The 18,777-nt window shown below is 43.6% G+C and overlaps 1 protein-coding gene across 2 annotated transcripts in view; it reads right to left on the reverse strand.

Annotated features, from left to right (window-relative positions):
* The window catches only part of GNAI2 (G protein subunit alpha i2), a 127,455-nt gene that overhangs the window by 1,784 nt on the left and 106,894 nt on the right, over window positions 1-18,777 (reverse strand). The window contains exons 5-8 of one of the 2 annotated variants that reach the window (XM_083726644.1): window positions 13,084-13,212; window positions 4,392-4,521; window positions 4,057-4,210; window positions 384-609 (exon numbers count right to left, since the gene is read on the reverse strand). In XM_083726644.1, the coding sequence (XP_083582770.1) occupies window positions 419-609; window positions 4,057-4,210; window positions 4,392-4,521; window positions 13,084-13,212 (604 nt within the window). In that variant the 3' untranslated portion in view covers window positions 384-418. Of the gene's footprint in view, window positions 1-382; window positions 610-4,056; window positions 4,211-4,391; window positions 4,522-13,083; window positions 13,213-18,777 lie in introns of those variants that run through there. The other variant, XM_083726645.1, reaches the window with a different exon arrangement.

The following is an 18,777-nucleotide window of genomic DNA, read 5'->3' on the forward strand; positions in this document are numbered from 1 at the left end:
TTTGAAGAGCTTCATCTCCACTGGGGCTGAAGGGAGCGGACATGAAAACAAGCTAGCATTTCTCTCCTCCAGCAAGCCAAGCCCTCCAGCTCCCATCAAGTCAAGTTCACAGGGCATCAATGACTCTGCTTCATCTTTCTGCAATGGCAAAACCACTCCTCTGCCCCTTCGCCCTGCCAGCTTTCAGTGCCCATCCACCTTTGGCATCTCAAACAACCGCTCCTGCTACTACCTTTGAGACACAGCCACACACAATGGTGCATTAAGGTGTATAGAGATGTCACAGAATTGACAGCCATGTCTTGCTCACACATTTATTTCCTGGGAAGAAACAGAAGTGCATGCCCTTTCGGGCACATGGATGAGTGTGTGCAATGCCTCACCTTCCTGTGTTCCTCAGTAGATGCCGCCTGGAGAGCTAGAAGAGCCCACAGTCCTTCAGGTTATTTTTGATGATGACATCAGTGACAGCATCGAAGACAAACTGCACGTTCTTGGTATCAGTGGCACAGGTGAAGTGGGTGTAGATCTCCTTGGTGTCCTTCCTCTTGTTCAGGTCCTCAAACTTGCTCTGAATATAGCCAGCAGCTTCATCATACTTGTTGGCCCCTAAGGAAGAGGAGGAAAGAAAGAGAATGAGAGAGAATGATATCAGGACAGGACCAGGTGCACTAACTCAATGTAGATTTCTGCCCCCGAAATGACACCCATGGAATCAGATGCTGGTAGTACAGAAAAGCAATGCATTAACTCCTGCTCTAGTCCTTAAAGAGGCCAGCATATGCTGCTAACAATATTTTAATCCATGAGCAGTTTATAGTAGAAATGTGGTATGGCAGAGTTGAAGACTTCGGCCCGAAAAAAGCTCGGATTTCCTCATCTGCCTAGTACTGAGTAACTGAATGAATTTACAGCAAAACTGACTAAATAAATTCAAAGGGAAATACACTGACTGACCGGCTCCTGCTCATGAAACTCAAGAGCCACACAGATTAGTCATACCAGGAAGCTGCAATGCTGACACAAGCAACTGCAATAGAGCGGTGCATTTTTTGGGGGGTAGGGGTAGTTCATGTCACTTTGCAAAACGATCAGTTTCACACTTTCCAAAGCAATATGAGAACTGAAACTCAGCCATTCTTTGAAATTCACACTTATCTGATTTTTGTGCTGCAGTTATCAAACCATAGTCGACAAAAGCGCAAAAAAAAAAATGCATTAGGATGAATTTGTGAGGACAACAACAACAACAATTTATTGTTGTTTATACCCCGCCCATCTGGTTGGGTTTCCCCAGCATTGTTATTAGTAAAAATTGCTTTGCAATAATGTGCACCTTAGTCAAAACTGCATATAAAATGTGTTTATTAGGAGAAATTAGAACTAAAATGCTGTTGAATTTTCATGAGGAAAGATTGGAAACATGAGAAACAGACAGAACTGAAATTGGCAAGTTCTTCCATCCCTAGCTGTGCTTTACATACCATGCCCCTCTGGTCAGGAGGAGGCTTAAAAACTGAGAAAAGAAAAAGGAGGGGAAGAGATCCTTCCCTACAGATTCCCGAAGAAGCGATTCTAACTCTTGCCCATTTTTATATATTCATCACAGCTGAATGGTGGTTCAGCTGAACAGCAGAAGTTTGAGTGAAGCAGAGATGGAAAGATACTGAGAGTAAAAAAAATTAAAAAGCTGTCAATTTTGAACAATGGCAGAGGTTTGAGTAGAGCAAGCAGGGGGAAGGGTAACCCAGAGGGGTAGCAGCAGCTTAAAACAAGGTTTGAGTACAGTAAGAAAGGAGTTGGGAAAGCCTCTGTTGTGTTAGGTTTTTTGTGTTTGCTTCTGTGTGTATATATCTCAACTATTTCTCTTTGTTAAAATTGTTTTCTTTCTTTCAAAAAAGAGCAACCCCTCAGTGTCCCTCCATCCCTAAATACAATGCATTTCATTCTGATACCATGTGTTCCAGACGCCAAGTTCCAGATTCAATGCAGTAATTTAGCATAGATATTTTCTTAACGAACAAACATCCAGCTGTGCACAGCATTACCTGAACTTAACCTTCTCTAACTAAAAAAGCTAGCTGACCACCTTGTTCTTAAGATTCTACTCATCTTATATATGCAGTAACATATATAATGGGATATGTGTGTGTAAAGAGGCTGCAGAATAGAAGAAAGGAGGGAGAACAGAAACAGGGGCAATCTGTGTGCAAGGGAGAACTGAGAAAAGGAGGATGGAGGGGGAAGGAAGGGAGTGAATGTAAAAAATGCAAAGAAAGAAAGAAAGAAAGAAAGAAAGAAAGAAAGAAAGAAAGAAAGAAAGAAAGAAAGAAGGAGTAGAAAGAAGGAGTAGAAAGAGGGGCCTGAAAGGGTCTGGAGAATGGGAGGAGATGGTGGCTTCATAACCGGGCAGAATATGAAAAGGGTGCTTTGTAGTTGCAATATGTGGAAGGAGGAAGATGCAGGGAGTTACCAGGGGGTGGGTTTCTGTGCAAGGGGAGCTGCACAATAGGAGGGTTCGGAGGAGGCGTCAACACGGGAGTGAAGGTGAAAATGGGTTGCAGAACAGAACAGGCAAGTGGCTTCAGAAGTAGGATTGGGAAGCTGCATGGGATGGGGAAAAGAAGGGGATGGCAAGCAGAGTGAGCAGGGGTGCAACATGTTACTTAAATTTGTCAGAGAAGCTGCCTTGGCCTTGTTTCTTTACGCACTTTCCCTACACACTGCAGCTGATGAGATTATCAGCAAAAGAAAATTCCACACTTCCTGCCATGCACAAAAGCAGTGTTGAACACCTCCCTTTTCCACTGCCAAAGTCTTACAACTCGGCCCCTGACACACAACCATTCACTCATTAGCTACAGCCACACTTGTTGAGCAAAATGCAGACTGGTTGTCTTCTGAATTTCATTTCCTCCTGAGTCTATCCAGAAGGCCATGCCCTTCCTTTCTACTGTTCTAAAGACACAGGGCTTGTGCTGTCACTGAATTGCTCCACTCTCTTGCAAGAAAAATCTAATTATCACAGGAACCTCATTCAACTGGGAGTCTTGTGGCACTCTGAAGACTAACATATTTATAGTAGCAAAGCTGTATAAGCCACTGTAAATAATACATTTTTTTAAGGTGTTACCTCTTCCCTTTCTGTTTGTGGTTACTTTTCACGATCTGAACTGTATAAATGACAAGGTCTTCAAGCACAAGTTTACACAGGTCCACACGCTACTGCCCCCTAGCTTACAGAAATAGAAATGTTCCCCTGGAATCAAAGCATGTGTATCAGAGATTTATAATACGACTTATGTTGTTGAAAAGAGACCAGAGTGTACAATAAAGCAATAGGAAAATTGCCCCACATTTCCCATGTAAAAACTTGGCTGCCTATATTCACCCTTACATGCCTGGTCCCTTATATATTACAAAATGTGTGCACTGATCAAATGTGCAATTTACCTGGTAACCACATTATTTCCACCACAATCCTCTGCTTCTAAAAGTGGAAGCTTTGTCAGAATTTGGCAAAAGTGTGCATTGCCTACATTTCACATTATGTTATATGCATGGAAATCGACACACAGCTTTCATAGGCATCTGTAGATAGAAACTTTCTCCTTAACCACCTTTTGAATAGGTCTTGCCCATCTTTGAATTGTAGTTTTCTCCGCAGTGAGTCTGTGCAAGTTTCAGGGCGTAAATTACCCTTCTAGAGTTGCATTTCAAATCTTTTCAGACTCAGCAGCGTGGTGTGATGGAAGTGGTAGTCCGACAACATCTGAAAGGCCACAGGCTCCCCATCCCTGACCTAGAAGAATCCTATAATAAATTTGGCCTGTACACCACCTCCCACTAGATTTTAGTTCTAAACTAAACTGGGAGTGATGCAGAAAGAGAGATGGCAGGCCACAAGGGGTGGGGGGATTGTGAGACAGAAACTTGCTCCTTGCCTGCCACTAACACCAATCCAAGGACAGTGTTTCCAGACCAAAGAGTACTGGAGTAATTAAGGACGTGTGGGATTTGAAGTTAATTTCTCAAATAAAAAATGGCGCCACATACCTGTGTACTCCGGGAAGCAGATGGCCAAGGGGCTGTGGATGATCTTCTCCTCAAAGAGATCCTTCTTGTTGAGGAAGAGGATGATGGATGTGTCTGTGAACCACTTGTTGTTACAGATGCTGTCAAACAGCTTCATGCTCTCGTGCATCCGATTCTGTCAAGGCAACAAATATGCTAAGCCAAGAAGTGTGCTCAGAGGAAGAAGGGGGAAGGGCAAAGGAGCTGAAGGCTTAAGAGTATATGGAAGTCTAAGAAAACAAAATCGAGCAATTTCTGTACCAAAGAGCAAGCAGGGCACCTTGAAGGCTTTATTGCAAACATGAATATTTCCTTACCATCTCTTCATCTTCAGCCAAAACCAAGTCATATGCGCTAAGAGCAACACAGAAGATAATGGCAGTCACTCCTTCAAAGCAGTGGATCCACTTCTTTCTCTCGGACCTCTGTCCCCCCACATCAAACATCCTGTGAGGGGGGAAAAACCAGCAATTACAGCAACATCATATTGCAACATCATATTGCTGGAAACCAAAAGAAAAGATGGGCTTAACCAAACCTGGAAACTAAGTATAACTTTGAAGCAGTCACTGACGTTCCTTACTGGCTCAGTGGAAAAATGTGGAGATTTAAGGCTGCAAGATGGCTTGGAGGGCAAACCTCCCTGCCTGCTGAATGCTGCAAATATGAGTATACTGAGTAGCAGACTGCTGCCCAGCCCCGATTCCCTCAGACAAACATTCTTGGACTTTCCCTTCCTTGTATGAAATGTAAAGAAATAAGGAAACTACTCGCATCTCTCAGAGCCATTTGCTGCATGGTTAAGAAGTACAGCTTTCTTCTGTTTGGAACCTGGAGCCCAATTCCTAAGTGTCTGAAAGGGAGTCACACCAACCGACTTGATGAATGCACTATTCTCAGCATCAACAAAGCGACTGACCGCATAGCCAAAGCCAGTGGCACTAAGGAACACACACTATGAACTCAAAGGGTAATAACACAACCATGATGACGCTGTCATGATGGCCGCAGTAACCAGAGCACTGGGTAAGGTTTTCTGTACAACCAGTTCAGCACAAGGCAATGATCTTCCCTAATCCAAGTAAGAGGCACTGAGGCTAAACCTACATGTGATGTTCTACAGTGGAACCTTGGTTCTTGAACTTAATCCGTTCCGGGAGTCCTTTCGACTCCCAAAACTGTTCGAAAACCAAAGTGTGGCTTCTGATTGGCTGCAGGAGCTTCCTGCACTCAATCGGATGTTTGGCTTCCGAAAATTTTTCCCAAACCATAATGCTTACTTCCAGGTTTGCAGTGTTCAGAAGCCGATTTGTTTGGGAGCCAAGCCATCATCATCATCATCATCATTATTACCACTGTATTAAACTTATGGCTGACATACAAAAATGGTATCACTGATCCTCCCTCTTCTGCCCTTATTAATGTCTACAATACGTTGCCTATCCTGTGAGTAGGGAAACACAGCACTACCGCATCAGGATAGGAGGTTGTCTGTCAAGTTACTGAGGATAAATGGCATGCACAGTTGCTGCGTTCAACGACACCTATGTGCTTCATGGGTTGTGTCTTCCTGCCCTGAAGCACAGAGAAAACTACTTTTGTGGTTTCAGAAGAGCCATAGCTCCCAAGAAAAAGTGTTCCTGGAAGGCAGCCACAAACAGTTCCCCAGCATTAAGAGTTTAGAGTATATCAGGCCAAAGAGGTTAGTTAGTGAGAGGAGACAGCCACTGTCTGGCACTTGCCACTAATTTACTCCAAGCAGTTAACATCAAAAACATTGCAACAAAAAAATCAAACTGTACAATAAAACCAAAGCAAGAGTTGAAAAGTAGTGAACCCAACCAGACACACTAATCTCAACAGAAACTCAAATACACAATAGAAAACCTATACAGAAGGGCGAGGAGCAACAGAATCCTCTAAGTCCAGCTTAAAGGGACAGGTTTTAGACCAACATTTGAAAACATAGAGCATTATGGCTTAGGCTAGGATGGTCCCATGACTGAAAAGGCCTTGCTCCTAGAGGAAATCTGTTCAACCCCATGCATTTTAGACTATATAAACATTATCTTGGTTGGAATTCATAGTAAGACAGCAAAAAGGAAGACAATGCTAATATAACACTGCATATGAGTGAGATACTTTCTCTAATGTCATTCCCCTGAGAATTTACCCTGATATCACTAGGAGAGAACATGAGCATTAGTCACTGCCTGGCAGTGGTAGTCAAGAATTTCCTGAAGTACACTCTGGATTCAGATTGTTATCTTGCAGCCTCAATTTGCGGACAGATGGAAGGAGAAAAATGATTCTGCCTGTGCTGGAAGAGCTAAAACGTGTGTGGGCTGCAACGCAGTGGGACAGGACTGTAAACTAAGGCATACTTTCTGCTTTGGGGGATGTGGGGTAGATTGGGGGGGGGGGGGAGAAGAACATCTGATCTGGCTAATGGAGCCGTAAGTCATTTGAAGGCCCATGCAGTGCATAATAATCAGTTAGCTGCCCAGCAGGACCTGAGCAAGGCCATTAGTTGTACTTAGAAACTGCTCTAAAACACCAGGTGACTTCCCAACAAAGGCCATGTGAAGGCATCGTCATGTTCCAAAAATTACTAATAAATGCAGCTAAAACATGGCCACTGCATCTACCAACATAAATCATTGTGAATCCTAGGAGAAGCCAAACTACCATGGATACCTATAGAAGAGCTCAAGGAAGAATGGAAATGGGAAATAGGTTCAGGATGAATGAACCATCAGGCGCCACAGAATAGGAAAGAGCCACATGCCACTCCCTCACACCAGTCCAGGCCCCAGAAAGGAACACGTGGGCCCTGCAACAAAACGTTGCAGTGTGGAGTGCTGCTCCCATTTACTTTTGCAGTAAGCCAACCCTGCTTTCCTCTGCTATACTCCATCCCATTTCCCCTCCCTCTGGCTTTCCTCCCCCTCTCACCCCATCAACAAGTATTTTGAGGCAACTGAGCACACAAAGCCCTCAACTTTACATACAAAGATGTATATAAGTGTAATAAAATAAATAAATAAAAATAAATCTTCCTTGTTTTTAGAGACAGAAATGGAAGGGCTGTTCTTCTAGCCCTGGAACCAGTGTACAGTGGTACCTTGGTTTACAAACGTAATCCGTTCTGGAAGTCCGTTCTTAAACCAAGGCATGCTTTCCCATAGCAGCGGGGGACTCAATTTACAAATGGAACACACTCAACAGGAAACGGAACATGTTCTTATTCCAAGGCAAAGTTCACAAACCAAAACACCTACTTCCGGGCTTGCAGTGTTCCTAACCCAAATTGTTCATAAAATAAGCTGTTCTTAAAACAAGGTACCACTGTACTTAGTTTTCTTCTAGCTACTCCTACCCCACTGTCTGCTCTGGCCTGGGATAAGGCTGTTCTTTCCCCCATGGACCCCCCCCCCGTGTGTTCTCTTCAAGTTCTTTAGTAAGATTGAACAGCCGCTTCCCAGCTCATTTCTGAGCGCCATGCTACACTACTGTTTATGCAGCCGTAAATCTATAAAGCCAAGGTAAAGTTTAACTCTAAACAACGCTTTTCTGAAAACATCCAGAACCTGTAACCTGGGGAGCTACAGCAAAGGAGACTGTCTGAAAACCAAAGAGATCCATGGAAATTTGTCACACTAGATTGGAAGACCCAATTTCAGGATTGAATTCTGCCTGGTGGTTGAAGGAGGACTGCACATCTTCAATCTGCATGTTTTATTTGGCCTGCACAATCTTGTGGGTAACACAGTTACGTATTTGCTGGGAACAAGACAAGACTTTGAAACTTCATGGTAAAATGATTAAACTATATTTTCGAAGCCTTCTGCTACATTGCTGACATACAACGATAGCAAAGAACTAAGGGCTACTGAACAGGCCCCTTTTCCCAAACATTTAAGATGTTGCAGAGGCTGGTGTGGTGGGCTGGGTGTTGGGACTCTGACCCTTTGGGGACACACTCATAGGTTGAAATCTGCACTCGGCTCATTGGGTGACCTTGGGCCAAAACACTCTTAGCCTAGCCTACCTCACAAGGGGCAAAGAAAGCGAGTGTGTAGGTGTGAGCACACTGCCTTGTGCTCCTTGAAAGAAGGGCAAGATAAAAATGCCGTTAGAACATAAATAGGTTTCGAGCACTACTAAGTACACACTTTGCAGAGAGATTATTTCTCGGTGCTGGAAAAACACATTCAAAGTGGCCCTATGAGTTGGCAGGGAAGCCGTGCTATGGGAGAGCTCTCCCCCCCCCCGCCCTTTCTGGGGGGATTCTTTGCAGAGTTCTAGGCCTGGCTTGCTGCCAGCCTTCCACACAAGGGCTGTGGAGACAGGCTGCCAACGCACGGGGCAGGCTGAGCCCTCGGCTGGACAATGAGAGGAAACAGAGTGGGAATTCCATCCCAAGGAAAAGTGGAGACAGGAAACCGACGTGACATGTAAACAAACTCTGCCCTTCCACCCCCAGAAAAAGGCACACTTCAGCAGCTCAATGAAAAGCTGGGCCACATTCTCAGGTGCTAAGAAACATACTACAGAACTTGCTTCATTGAGAAATGGGAGTTGGAAACCCAAGCCTGCGCTTGCACAAGGAAGAAAAAAGGCTAAGATTAGTCCCGGAACATAGTGAAGGGCTATATAAAATTTAACAAGAGGGCTCATCAAGATGCACTTTTAGTTATGCATTGTCAATATGCATTTGGGAAAAAGATCTGGATGACATTATAATCAAGAGGGAGATATTCCTTCTAAATTTCAACAAACCACTATGAGGAAACTCTTAAGTATTGCTATGACGATGTAATAATATTTATACATGAGAGCTCCCCTTTCCCTCCAATTCCAGTCATTAACTTCAGCAACCAATAAATTCCTTGCGGCATAAACAGCTAACACAGAGATATGTGGACCTGGGGGCTAGTAAAAATGCCCGTGGACTAATAATTTTTGGAGTAGTTTACAAGGTTGCTTTCTAATGCAGCAGACATACTTCTCTATGACGAGGCAGCAGCCTCAGGACATTCTCAGATGAGGATGGGAAGTTCAGGAAGGAAAGGCAACCCTCACACTGGCCAGGCCGGAGGGATGGGAAGCCACAATCCTTTTCTGACCTACGACAACAGGGCCCCTAAGAACTCAAGAGCACAAGACGACCACCTCCAACGAACATAACAAACAGGCGTATCAGCATACGGAAGAAACAACTGCTGTGTTTATTCTCCTTTCACTACATGAACCAAATTTTCCTTTATTTTTAGGCCTAGTATAGTTAGGCATTCATACAAACTATTCACTCTTAGCTTATTGAGCTACACTGGCTGACGTATATTTCTGTCACGGACAAAGTAGGCAGAATGAAAAATGCAGCCTCTCTCCTCTCCCCTCCCCTCCCCATAGTCATTAAGTCATTAGCAGCAGCTAGAGGGGAAAGAAGGGGCACAAACTCTATTGGAAATCATATAAATTGAGTTCCACATGCAACTGTGCTAAGGAAAATGATTGGAAATATCTTATTTGGCTTGAAGGCAGACTACCCTCTGGAGAACAATGACCCAGAAAGAACCATGTTACTGAAAATCCAATATACTGAGATTGGAGCTTTTTATTACAGCAAATGTTGGGCTCTAAGGGCAGCAGGGTGCTTCACACTTGCCTCCACTCCGGTTCTCAGAGCATTCATATCACTGGGGCACCTGCCCCTTGCACTAAGAGAAACAGAACCACTTCGCTTAAGTAAGAGAATTTGGCTGTGATGGGAAGCTTAAGCCAGTCTGGTTTATTGCACACTTGAGTTGCCAGATACTCCACTAGAGTAACAGGGCCATGCCATAAATAAAAAGGTAGCCACGTTAACTTATGTGTGTCATCATCCCATGCTAGGGAACAAGGTTGTGACCCTCCTAATACATTCTAAGCACATGGGAGGAGGAATTCTATATACCTGCAAGTGAAGGTGGTACTACCACTCTCAAACAGTATGCTGCCCCAATGAAGGGAGAAGTCTAGAAGTATTTTAAACACTAGAAGCACTTGCTATTTGTCAGCAACAGGGCTGTTATATGCAGGTGCTCACTGGGCCCCTGCCCTGCTAGTCAGTGGTGAGATGAGAGCACGTACTTGGTCAAATGAATGACACTGATGGAGAAACTTGGTGTCTGAATACTGCTATGCAAATCAATGTATAGCAGTGTTTGACTAAGATGCTTCAATTGCACTTAAGGGGAAGCCAAGGTTCTTGTCTTGAGAAACAATATTGTATAAACAGCTCCATCGCTCCAAATTTGCTATTCCCTGGTGCAAATGGGCAAAACAACTGGAATGGGGAGTGTTTAGTGTTACACCTTCAACCATGACCACTAGCTGGATTGATCAATCTTTTCCTGTTGGTTTATGTCTTGATAAGGAGGCAGAAACCATAATCCTGGGTCTGGACTCAACACTGACCTGCACTTTTCCTGGTTTGCTTGCCCACTTATGCCAGGGAAGGAGTGAAGCAGGAGCAAGGCAGCTGCATGCATCAGTTCACAACTTGTGCACAGCATAGTTTATGAAGCCAGAATGCTGCCTTATCATTATATGCAAATGCAGCCTAAGTGTGCTCCTGTGGTCCTTACAACTGTTGGCAATGGCAACTGTGGGATGTGTGCAGTTTTGTTCTGTTTTTGAACAGAATAATCTTACATTTGGATGAGTTGCATTTTTTGTTCACAGGAGTGCAAGGCACAACTCATTCTTTTTCAACTGACTTTTCAGGATTAAAATGGTCAACTAGAAGTTGCAACTCAAATCAGCCAGAATACAGCTTCTTCTTTTTGTATCTGTTATTTTTTCTATAATCACACTGCATTCATTTGAATATGGAAACCAATTCCGTATCACTCAATCCTACAGAGAAAGAACTAGATCTATTGAGATGCAAAAGTAACTGTCCTCACATCCCCTGTGGTATGTGTCACTGACAACACACTTCCTCTTTCAAGCCAGTCTTCACTAGAAAGTTTGCTTCTTTGCCTCCATCTATTTCACAGTAATAAAGAAGAGAAAATAACACTGATAGACTCAGAAGTGGAACACAGCAGTCTGTTTTGTCCATCAACATCACGTTAACTTTGAAAAATGGCATTCGTTCTTGTAACCCCTAGTACTGGTGACCAATGTTTGAAAGATGCCTTCAATTGTAGCCAACAGGTGGGTTTCAAGAGTGCAGGAGTTGGGGAGGAGGAGACTAAGAACTTTTTAGCCATGTGCACCAGCATGCTGCCCATTCTCATTAAACCATCATTACTTTTTAACCTTGGTTTAATGTGATGTGTGAACCACGTTACGACGGACTCCTCTCTCCCCAAATCTCCCAGCTGGTGTTGCAATTCATGTCTTGCCTTCATTTAAATTTTCATTGAAGCTCAGTGTAACCAGATAAGGCTGTGCAGGGATCCTCAACTGGATCTCAATCAGTGACATTTCTGGCTCAACTTGTCACAAACTGTGGAGTTCACTGACCAGTAAAGTCCATCTTTCCTTTGTGCAGAATGTCTGCTTACCTTGAACCGAATACCTATTGGATCATAAGAGTCCTCCAGAAAGGAGGTTTTCAGTCTTTGTTTTAACCTAGCACACCACATCATGTTTAACATTTTCCAGTGTACACACACTTTAAAAAGTGTCACCTGGGGCCAAATTGTTGTAATAAGCCAGTCTGCCTACGGTCCATGCATCAAGGAAGTGAACTCTTTAAACTGCTCCAGCAACTCAGTGTGCTGGCCAGCTGGTGTACAAATACAACCTGCCTTTGCTAGCTGTATTTCCAGTTTACCAGATAATCTGGAACGTCAAATTTTGTACACCCAAAACCCAAAGACATTTTCCCCATACCACGAAGATGTGCACTTTGATCGCCCATATACTGGCATAGCAGCCTGCCTTTCTGTTGTGCGGAAGGAAAGCTGTAATTCTAGTTTCTGGTGGTCTAATCCTTAGAATACAAAGGCTTTCCACAGTGATGCCTTCATGCTGCATTCAGAGCCGACAACTGCGGGGAGATTACACTGGCACCATCTCAGCCTGGACATTTGTATGCCAGACCCTACAGCTCGGCCTATTGGTTTACGGAGTCATGCATTTATGCTCTGATAAAGGCAAGCCAGCATGTTCCCTTTCTAATTCAACCCAGAGTCAAACACATTCGAAAGCCAAAAAGAAAAGGGAAGAAAAGAAAAGCACATCTCTCCTGCATGCAGGCCAGGGAGAAAATCAGGTGCTTGTCAAGGCACCAAATAAGCCGATTAAGGAGAAATTGGTTCCAACTGTAAATCTGGCTCCCTTATGGCTTTGGGATGCATCATTCCTTTCTGACAACTCAGCAAATGGATTTATGGAAAAGCAAAGCTTTTCAGAATGACCACATCCAGGGCGTTTAAAGCAGAGCTTCTATCATTGCAGTATGAGACAGTGAAGGCAAGGCAATCTGAATAATCCCTGCTGTGTTGGGAGGTAATGGACACAGTTGTGTTTCACTTGATGGTTAGCTATGTGTCTCCCTACTAGCAAATGGTCACATAGTCCTAGGAGTCGCCCTGATCTGCAGGATGAGATAAAAAAAATATATGCAAAAAGGCACAAGTGAAAATGCTACATATGTAATACCTAATTCCAGAGGCCAGGCACCCACGTTTATTTGGCATTTCTTTTTGATGTGTATTATTCGATTGTATTGCTTTTCCCAGATCACTATGAAACTGTTGCTAAGTCATCCATTTCCCTGTGACATCAGGGGAACGTGCAGCACCCTCTCCCTCGGCTGGAATGTCCGGCCCATCTCCATGGCAGGTTACAAGAGAGCCCTCTGCTGCAGGGTGCGCATAATGTTGCTAAGTCTGCCTTGGTGTCAAATACACTGATAGCTAAAATCCAACTTTATCTGTTCTGCAATGAACGTTAGGTACACCTTGAATCTTATTTCCCTAAAGGAAGCTATATAGTTTATGTACTTACTTGAAATGCAGGTCTTTGAAGGTAAAATGAGTCTCTACAATGCCTGTGGTCTTCACTCTGGTTCTCAGCACATCTTGCTGGGTTGGAATGTAATCCACTTTGGCTATCCTCTCCAAATCATTCAGGTAGCTGCAGGGAGAAAGGAGTGGGGGTGGTAAGAAAAGAGGTTCGTAATAGTTTGTAAATTGCTTAAGAATACAGGTGGTCAATATGGTACCCTCAAAATATTGTTGGACCCCCGTCATCCCTGACCACTGGTTATGCTGGCTGTGGTCGATGGGAGATGTAGTCTAACACATCTGAAGGAGAACATGTTGGCTACCCTGCTTTAGAAGATTAAGAAGGCTAAAGTGCCTTTTTTTCATGTTGTGCACAGACACACTCATTCATATAGCATGTATATTTGCCAGAGGTTCACAAGTCTTCCCTCTTTCATACTACCGTAGGTTCCACGAACAAGTATTTTCCAACCATCTTGGAAATAAGCAAAATCCTCAAGACCAAACATTTTGATATGAAGGTAGGCCCACACTATCTAGTAAAGTGGAAGAAAATAGTCCAGATGGTTTAGACCACTTGTCTTCAACTGATGGGTCAGGACTCAATGCCGGGTCATGGTCTGATGTAAGGTGGGTCATAACAGAAGCTTAACCACCATATAAATATATGGAAGGGAAGTGAGAAATAGGTCACCAAATGAATGTTTGGGTTAAAGGTGGCTCCAGGATCTGAAAAGTTGAAGACTACTGGTTTAGAACAAAGTTTCTCAAGCAAGAAACAAACATGTCTGTGATACTCCATAGAGTATCAAGGACGCACACATGCCTTTTGGGTAACGAGCCTGTAAAAACTGTGGAGGGGACTAGATGACCCTTGGTTCCCCCTTCCAACTCTACAATTCTATGAATCAATGAAACACATTCAATCTATAAGCATATATCTGATACGTTTCTGGCTTGCGAGAGACCAAGCAGAAATTATCATTTTAGCTTATAAGGAATAAGTTATTTTAACAAAAGTCATTTGATGCACATTTTGGTCCTCTCTGTGTTGACTTGGAAACAAGTCCCACTGTGTTCACTCAGAATTACATCCATGTAAACAAGCAGAGTATTACAGCCATAAAACTTGTTTCCCAAAATGCAGGACGGCTGAACTGTGCCACCATCATGCACTTCTGAGCCACAGACGTCTTTATCTGTGGTGTTTAGGGCTATGAAGTGCCTGGCTCTTAACAGATAAGCTACTGAGACACACACTCAGGTCTGTATCCCACTCACCCTCTGTCGTCATTTTAAGTTAATCACGGCTGCACAGTTACATTAATACAATGCTGCTCTCAGGGAAGAGGAAAGTATTCATCACTATGGCAACAAACCAGAGACAGAGAGAGCCTGCGCAGAAATGATTTATGGCGGCATGCCATTTATAGTCAAAACACAAAACCCTCCTTCCTGGGAGGAAGAGGGAGGCCTTTGGGGGGAAGGGAGGGGACAGTCTGCAGTGCTGGTTGAGGCAGAAAACATCAGGACAAGGCAGGCCCTGTTGGAGACGCCAGAAAACCCTTCGCAGTTTGGCCAGATTCCTTCCTTCCTTCAACTCACAGTGAAGTCAAGAGAAAAGAAGAGCCACAGAGCAGAACTCACAGGATACACTTTACAGTTAATATACCCATGAATGTGCAGTGAGAAATTGAGTCATCGAGAGAATGGCATGGCATTCTTCCAAAAACGAGAGTTGAGTCTTTTCTACTAGAACAAGCAAGCAAGCAAGCAAGCAGTGTGAGAAATACACACAAATCCTTGCAGGAACAGTCAGGTGGAGCCACAACATGGGCACATGGAACACAACCATTGGGGAAGGTCCTCCATTATTAATTAAATTTGTTTATCACCCTTAATCTGAAGATCACAAGGCAGTTCACAACATAAAAATGAAAACACAAATACATAATAAAACAAAAACAAACCAATAACCCCCCCTTCCATAAACACATTTAAGAAGCCATAGAAAGTTAATCAGGCAAAGACATGCTTAAAGAGAAATGTCTTCACTTGTTACCTACAGAAAGGTAATGAAAGTGCCAGGCTAGCTTCCCCAGGGGGAGTATTCCACGAATGGGAAGCCACTGCAGAAAAGGTCTGTTCTCGTATTGCCTGTTCTCCAGACCTCTTGGGGAGGAGACACACAAATAAGGGCCTCAGATGACGATTCCAGGGTCTGGGTAGGAGGAAGAGGCAGTCCTTGAGGTATTGCGATCCTGAGCCATTTAAGGCCTTATAGGTCAAAACCAGCACTTTGAACTGGGCCCAGAAACAAATTGGCAGCCAGTGAAGTTGGGCCAGGATTGGTGCAATAGGCTCAAACCATCTTATACTGGTGAGCAACCTGATTTCTGAATTCTGCACCAGCTGAAGTTTCTGAACCACCTTTAGAGGCAGCCCCATAGAGGTTAGATGACAGCATAGATGACGGCAATTAGGCTACCCCTTTCCAAATAGGGGCACAGCTGGGCCACCAGCTGAAGCTGATGGAAGGCACCCCGAGCCACCAAGGCCACCTGAACCTCTAGAGACAGCAAAAGATCCGGAAGTATTGCCAAGCTGCATGCCAGCTACTACGTACCCACTCCATTAATCCTCAAGCATTTAGCTGGCCTTTCCTGAAGCTGTTGGCCAGCTTTTCAGGTGACAACCACCACACCTGGCTTCTGCGATTCTTTCCTGGCAAGGCCTCCCTTGCTAATGCTTCTAAGATTAAGAGGGGATGGCACACAAGAATATTTAAACCATGGTATTAATTAGCAAGGCAAAAGGCCCATTTAAATCATCGGTTTAGACCAAGTTTCCCATTGATATTTCTTTGCATATTTGATAAACAGGAAGTGAGGGGCCAGGTGCCCTCCAGATGGACTCCAACGCTCGTCAGCCTAGCCATCACATCCAGTGATTATGGGAACTGGAATCCAGCAACATCTGGAGGGCCTCTGTCCTAAACAGTGCTGCAAATCTGATCCAAGACCACATGTTAATTTACAACCTTATTCTTTACATTAACAAAATGATTTAATTATTTAATACTTTAACCCCCCACCCACCCCCAAAAAAAATCTCTGTGGTAAACTATGCCCAAAGCAGGCTCACAACTCCATCAGAAAAGCCTGCCTAATTTCTATCTATCATGTTTCTACCTTAGAAGGGAGGTTGGTCACCAGAGGACAAGGCCATTTCTGAGCAGAAGGCCAGGCTGATCAAATGACATTCATTTCCTCTGCAAATCTTGTGTATTTTTGTCCTGATCTTTCCAGCAGAAAGCCACAAAGTGAAGGGGAGCCAAGCTGAGGGATTACACAGCTAGCTAACAACGGCAAGATGATTCAGCATTGAAAGCCTGGCAAGGACACAGGCTCTGCCTGCGGAGCTGGGGCACAGTATTTTCACAGCAGCGGCATGAAAGCAACAGGCAAAACAATCGAGACGACAACTTCTACAAGCTATCAATTATAGCAGCTCCTGTACAGGTACACAAGGATCCATATCCCAGCATAGAAAATAATCACTGTGAATAAGAGGAATCAAGAATAGGGGAAGCAGGAGGTCTCCATAGCTCCAGGGAAGCTGCTGCAGCCATGTCCTGTCATGGCTCTTCCATGACAAGGTACTCAAACCTAGAAACGGGGATGGCGCATCACTGCCAGGCACTGCTGTTACGACCACCCTTTCTGAAAACCTGCCACCCATTCACTCAGTGATTATTGGGGACGACTTCTTGTGGGATAACCCTGCGCATTTCAAGGATGCTTCCGTCCTCCAGCCTTGTCACACCGTTCAGCACCAAACTGCACAGGAAGCCCTCAGGTTGCTGAGAAACAACTATTGTTGGGGGCGGGGGAATCCTTCTTCCATACTTGTATTTATTTTAAAAAATTACAAAGGGCTTAAAGAATCCCTAAGCAGTGCACATAATAAGTTCTATAGGCTAAAACAAAATTATATTTATTATTAAGGATAGTAAGGAGCCATCAGAAGAATTTAAGGACTGCCCCCCCTTCCCCAAGTATGTCAGAGGAATGTCCTCCATTCTAATTGGGCAAATTAATTATTGGACTGACCAGCAATGGTCCATTTGTGCAGATTATATCAGCTGATGGTGAAAGCAACATACGTTATTGTAAAATGGAACTACAGTGGTACCTTGGGTTACATACGCTTCAGGTTACATACTCCGTTAACCCAGAAATAGTACCTCGGGTTAAGAACTTTGCTTCAGGATGAGAACAGAAATCGTGCTCCGACGGCGCAGCGGCAGCAGGAGGCCCCATGATAAAGTGGTGCTTCAGGTTAAGAACAGCTTCAGGTTAAGAACGGACCTCCGGAACAAATTAAGTACGTAACTGTACGTAGATGCACACAATATCTCAATGGCTGTTTCTATTAGGGAAAATTAGTTTTGTAAGGAAGTGATTTGGAGTGTAGAAGCAGATTGATCTCCCCTCCCCCCACAAAAGCCTCAGGGTTCCAGATGTCTGTTTACCCTTCCAAACCTGACTTCTACAGGAGGAAAGAGGAAGAGGCTTGAGGAAAGGGCAAAAGAAGGGTTAAACACATTTTCTCCAAGGTGTCTCTTCCCTAAATCTCTCCTCTTGAAGCCATTTTCCCCCTAATACAAGTGGCTGAAGTATGTGTCACACACAGATTTACATGTAATGTGTAGCACCACCTTTTATGCCTGCCAAATCTTGCTGTCTTATTAGCTACAGTGGAGATTTACTTATAAAAGATTAGCTCAGTATCTTTGGCTACTCTGGATCCTGAATGTGGGTTACAGTGTGATAAAAAAAAGGAATAGCTGTATAGAATTTCACACTTAGAAAGCACAAGTACATTCCTTATGTACATTCAATATGATTATCCTATCCACATGAAATTTAAGGTGGGAAATCACCTTGGTGCTCAGTGAAATAGAATGAAAAATGGATGAGTTACAAGTTTTTGTTTTTTTTAATGGCTGGAATCATTATTTTTACAGACATACAGCATACCTTAAAGTTATTCCTTTTTGCATTGGGACTGAAAGACTAAGGGAAAAGTGTGCGTACATGGAGTTTTAGGCGTAAGGAAGCACAATATACAAGATTTTAGAATGTGTTTACGGCTTACATGGTGCAAAAGTTAAGGCAGAATCCTAATTTTACGCTTTCTGAGGCATGAGTTAACTCTTCTTTCTGAAACCAAATATTATTTTTTCAGACCATATATATATCTACACACACACATTACAAAAATGGACGCTATTCCATTATCGCTATTCATTGAGTACAAATAACTTTATCCACCCATGTTAAATAATCTTCTGCAATCACAGATGTGGTGCTTTGCTCAGCACATTGTAATGACTCTGGATGTTTGTACTGCTGGGCAACATGCTGTCAGAGTTGGCCCTTCTCAGCAGGATCACTGGTGCACTACACAGCAAGTATTCCGCATACACAGCAGTGCAATGACCTGACATTCTTTTACTGTAACCACCTTCTCTCAAATGTTCTCAAACTTTCATCTTCCACCACCACTTAAATGCTGACCGCCCCCCACCCTGTCTTGGAAACACCAGCCATTATGGACTTGGCAGAACAGAGTAAAAGCATTAAACTTTTTTTAAAGAAAACAGAATCATAACCACTACGCTAGAGGCATC

The sequence above is a fragment of the Podarcis gaigeae genome, assembly GCF_964106915.1.
Source record: "Podarcis gaigeae genome assembly, chromosome: 2".
Taxonomy (NCBI): Eukaryota; Metazoa; Chordata; class Lepidosauria; order Squamata; family Lacertidae; genus Podarcis; species Podarcis gaigeae.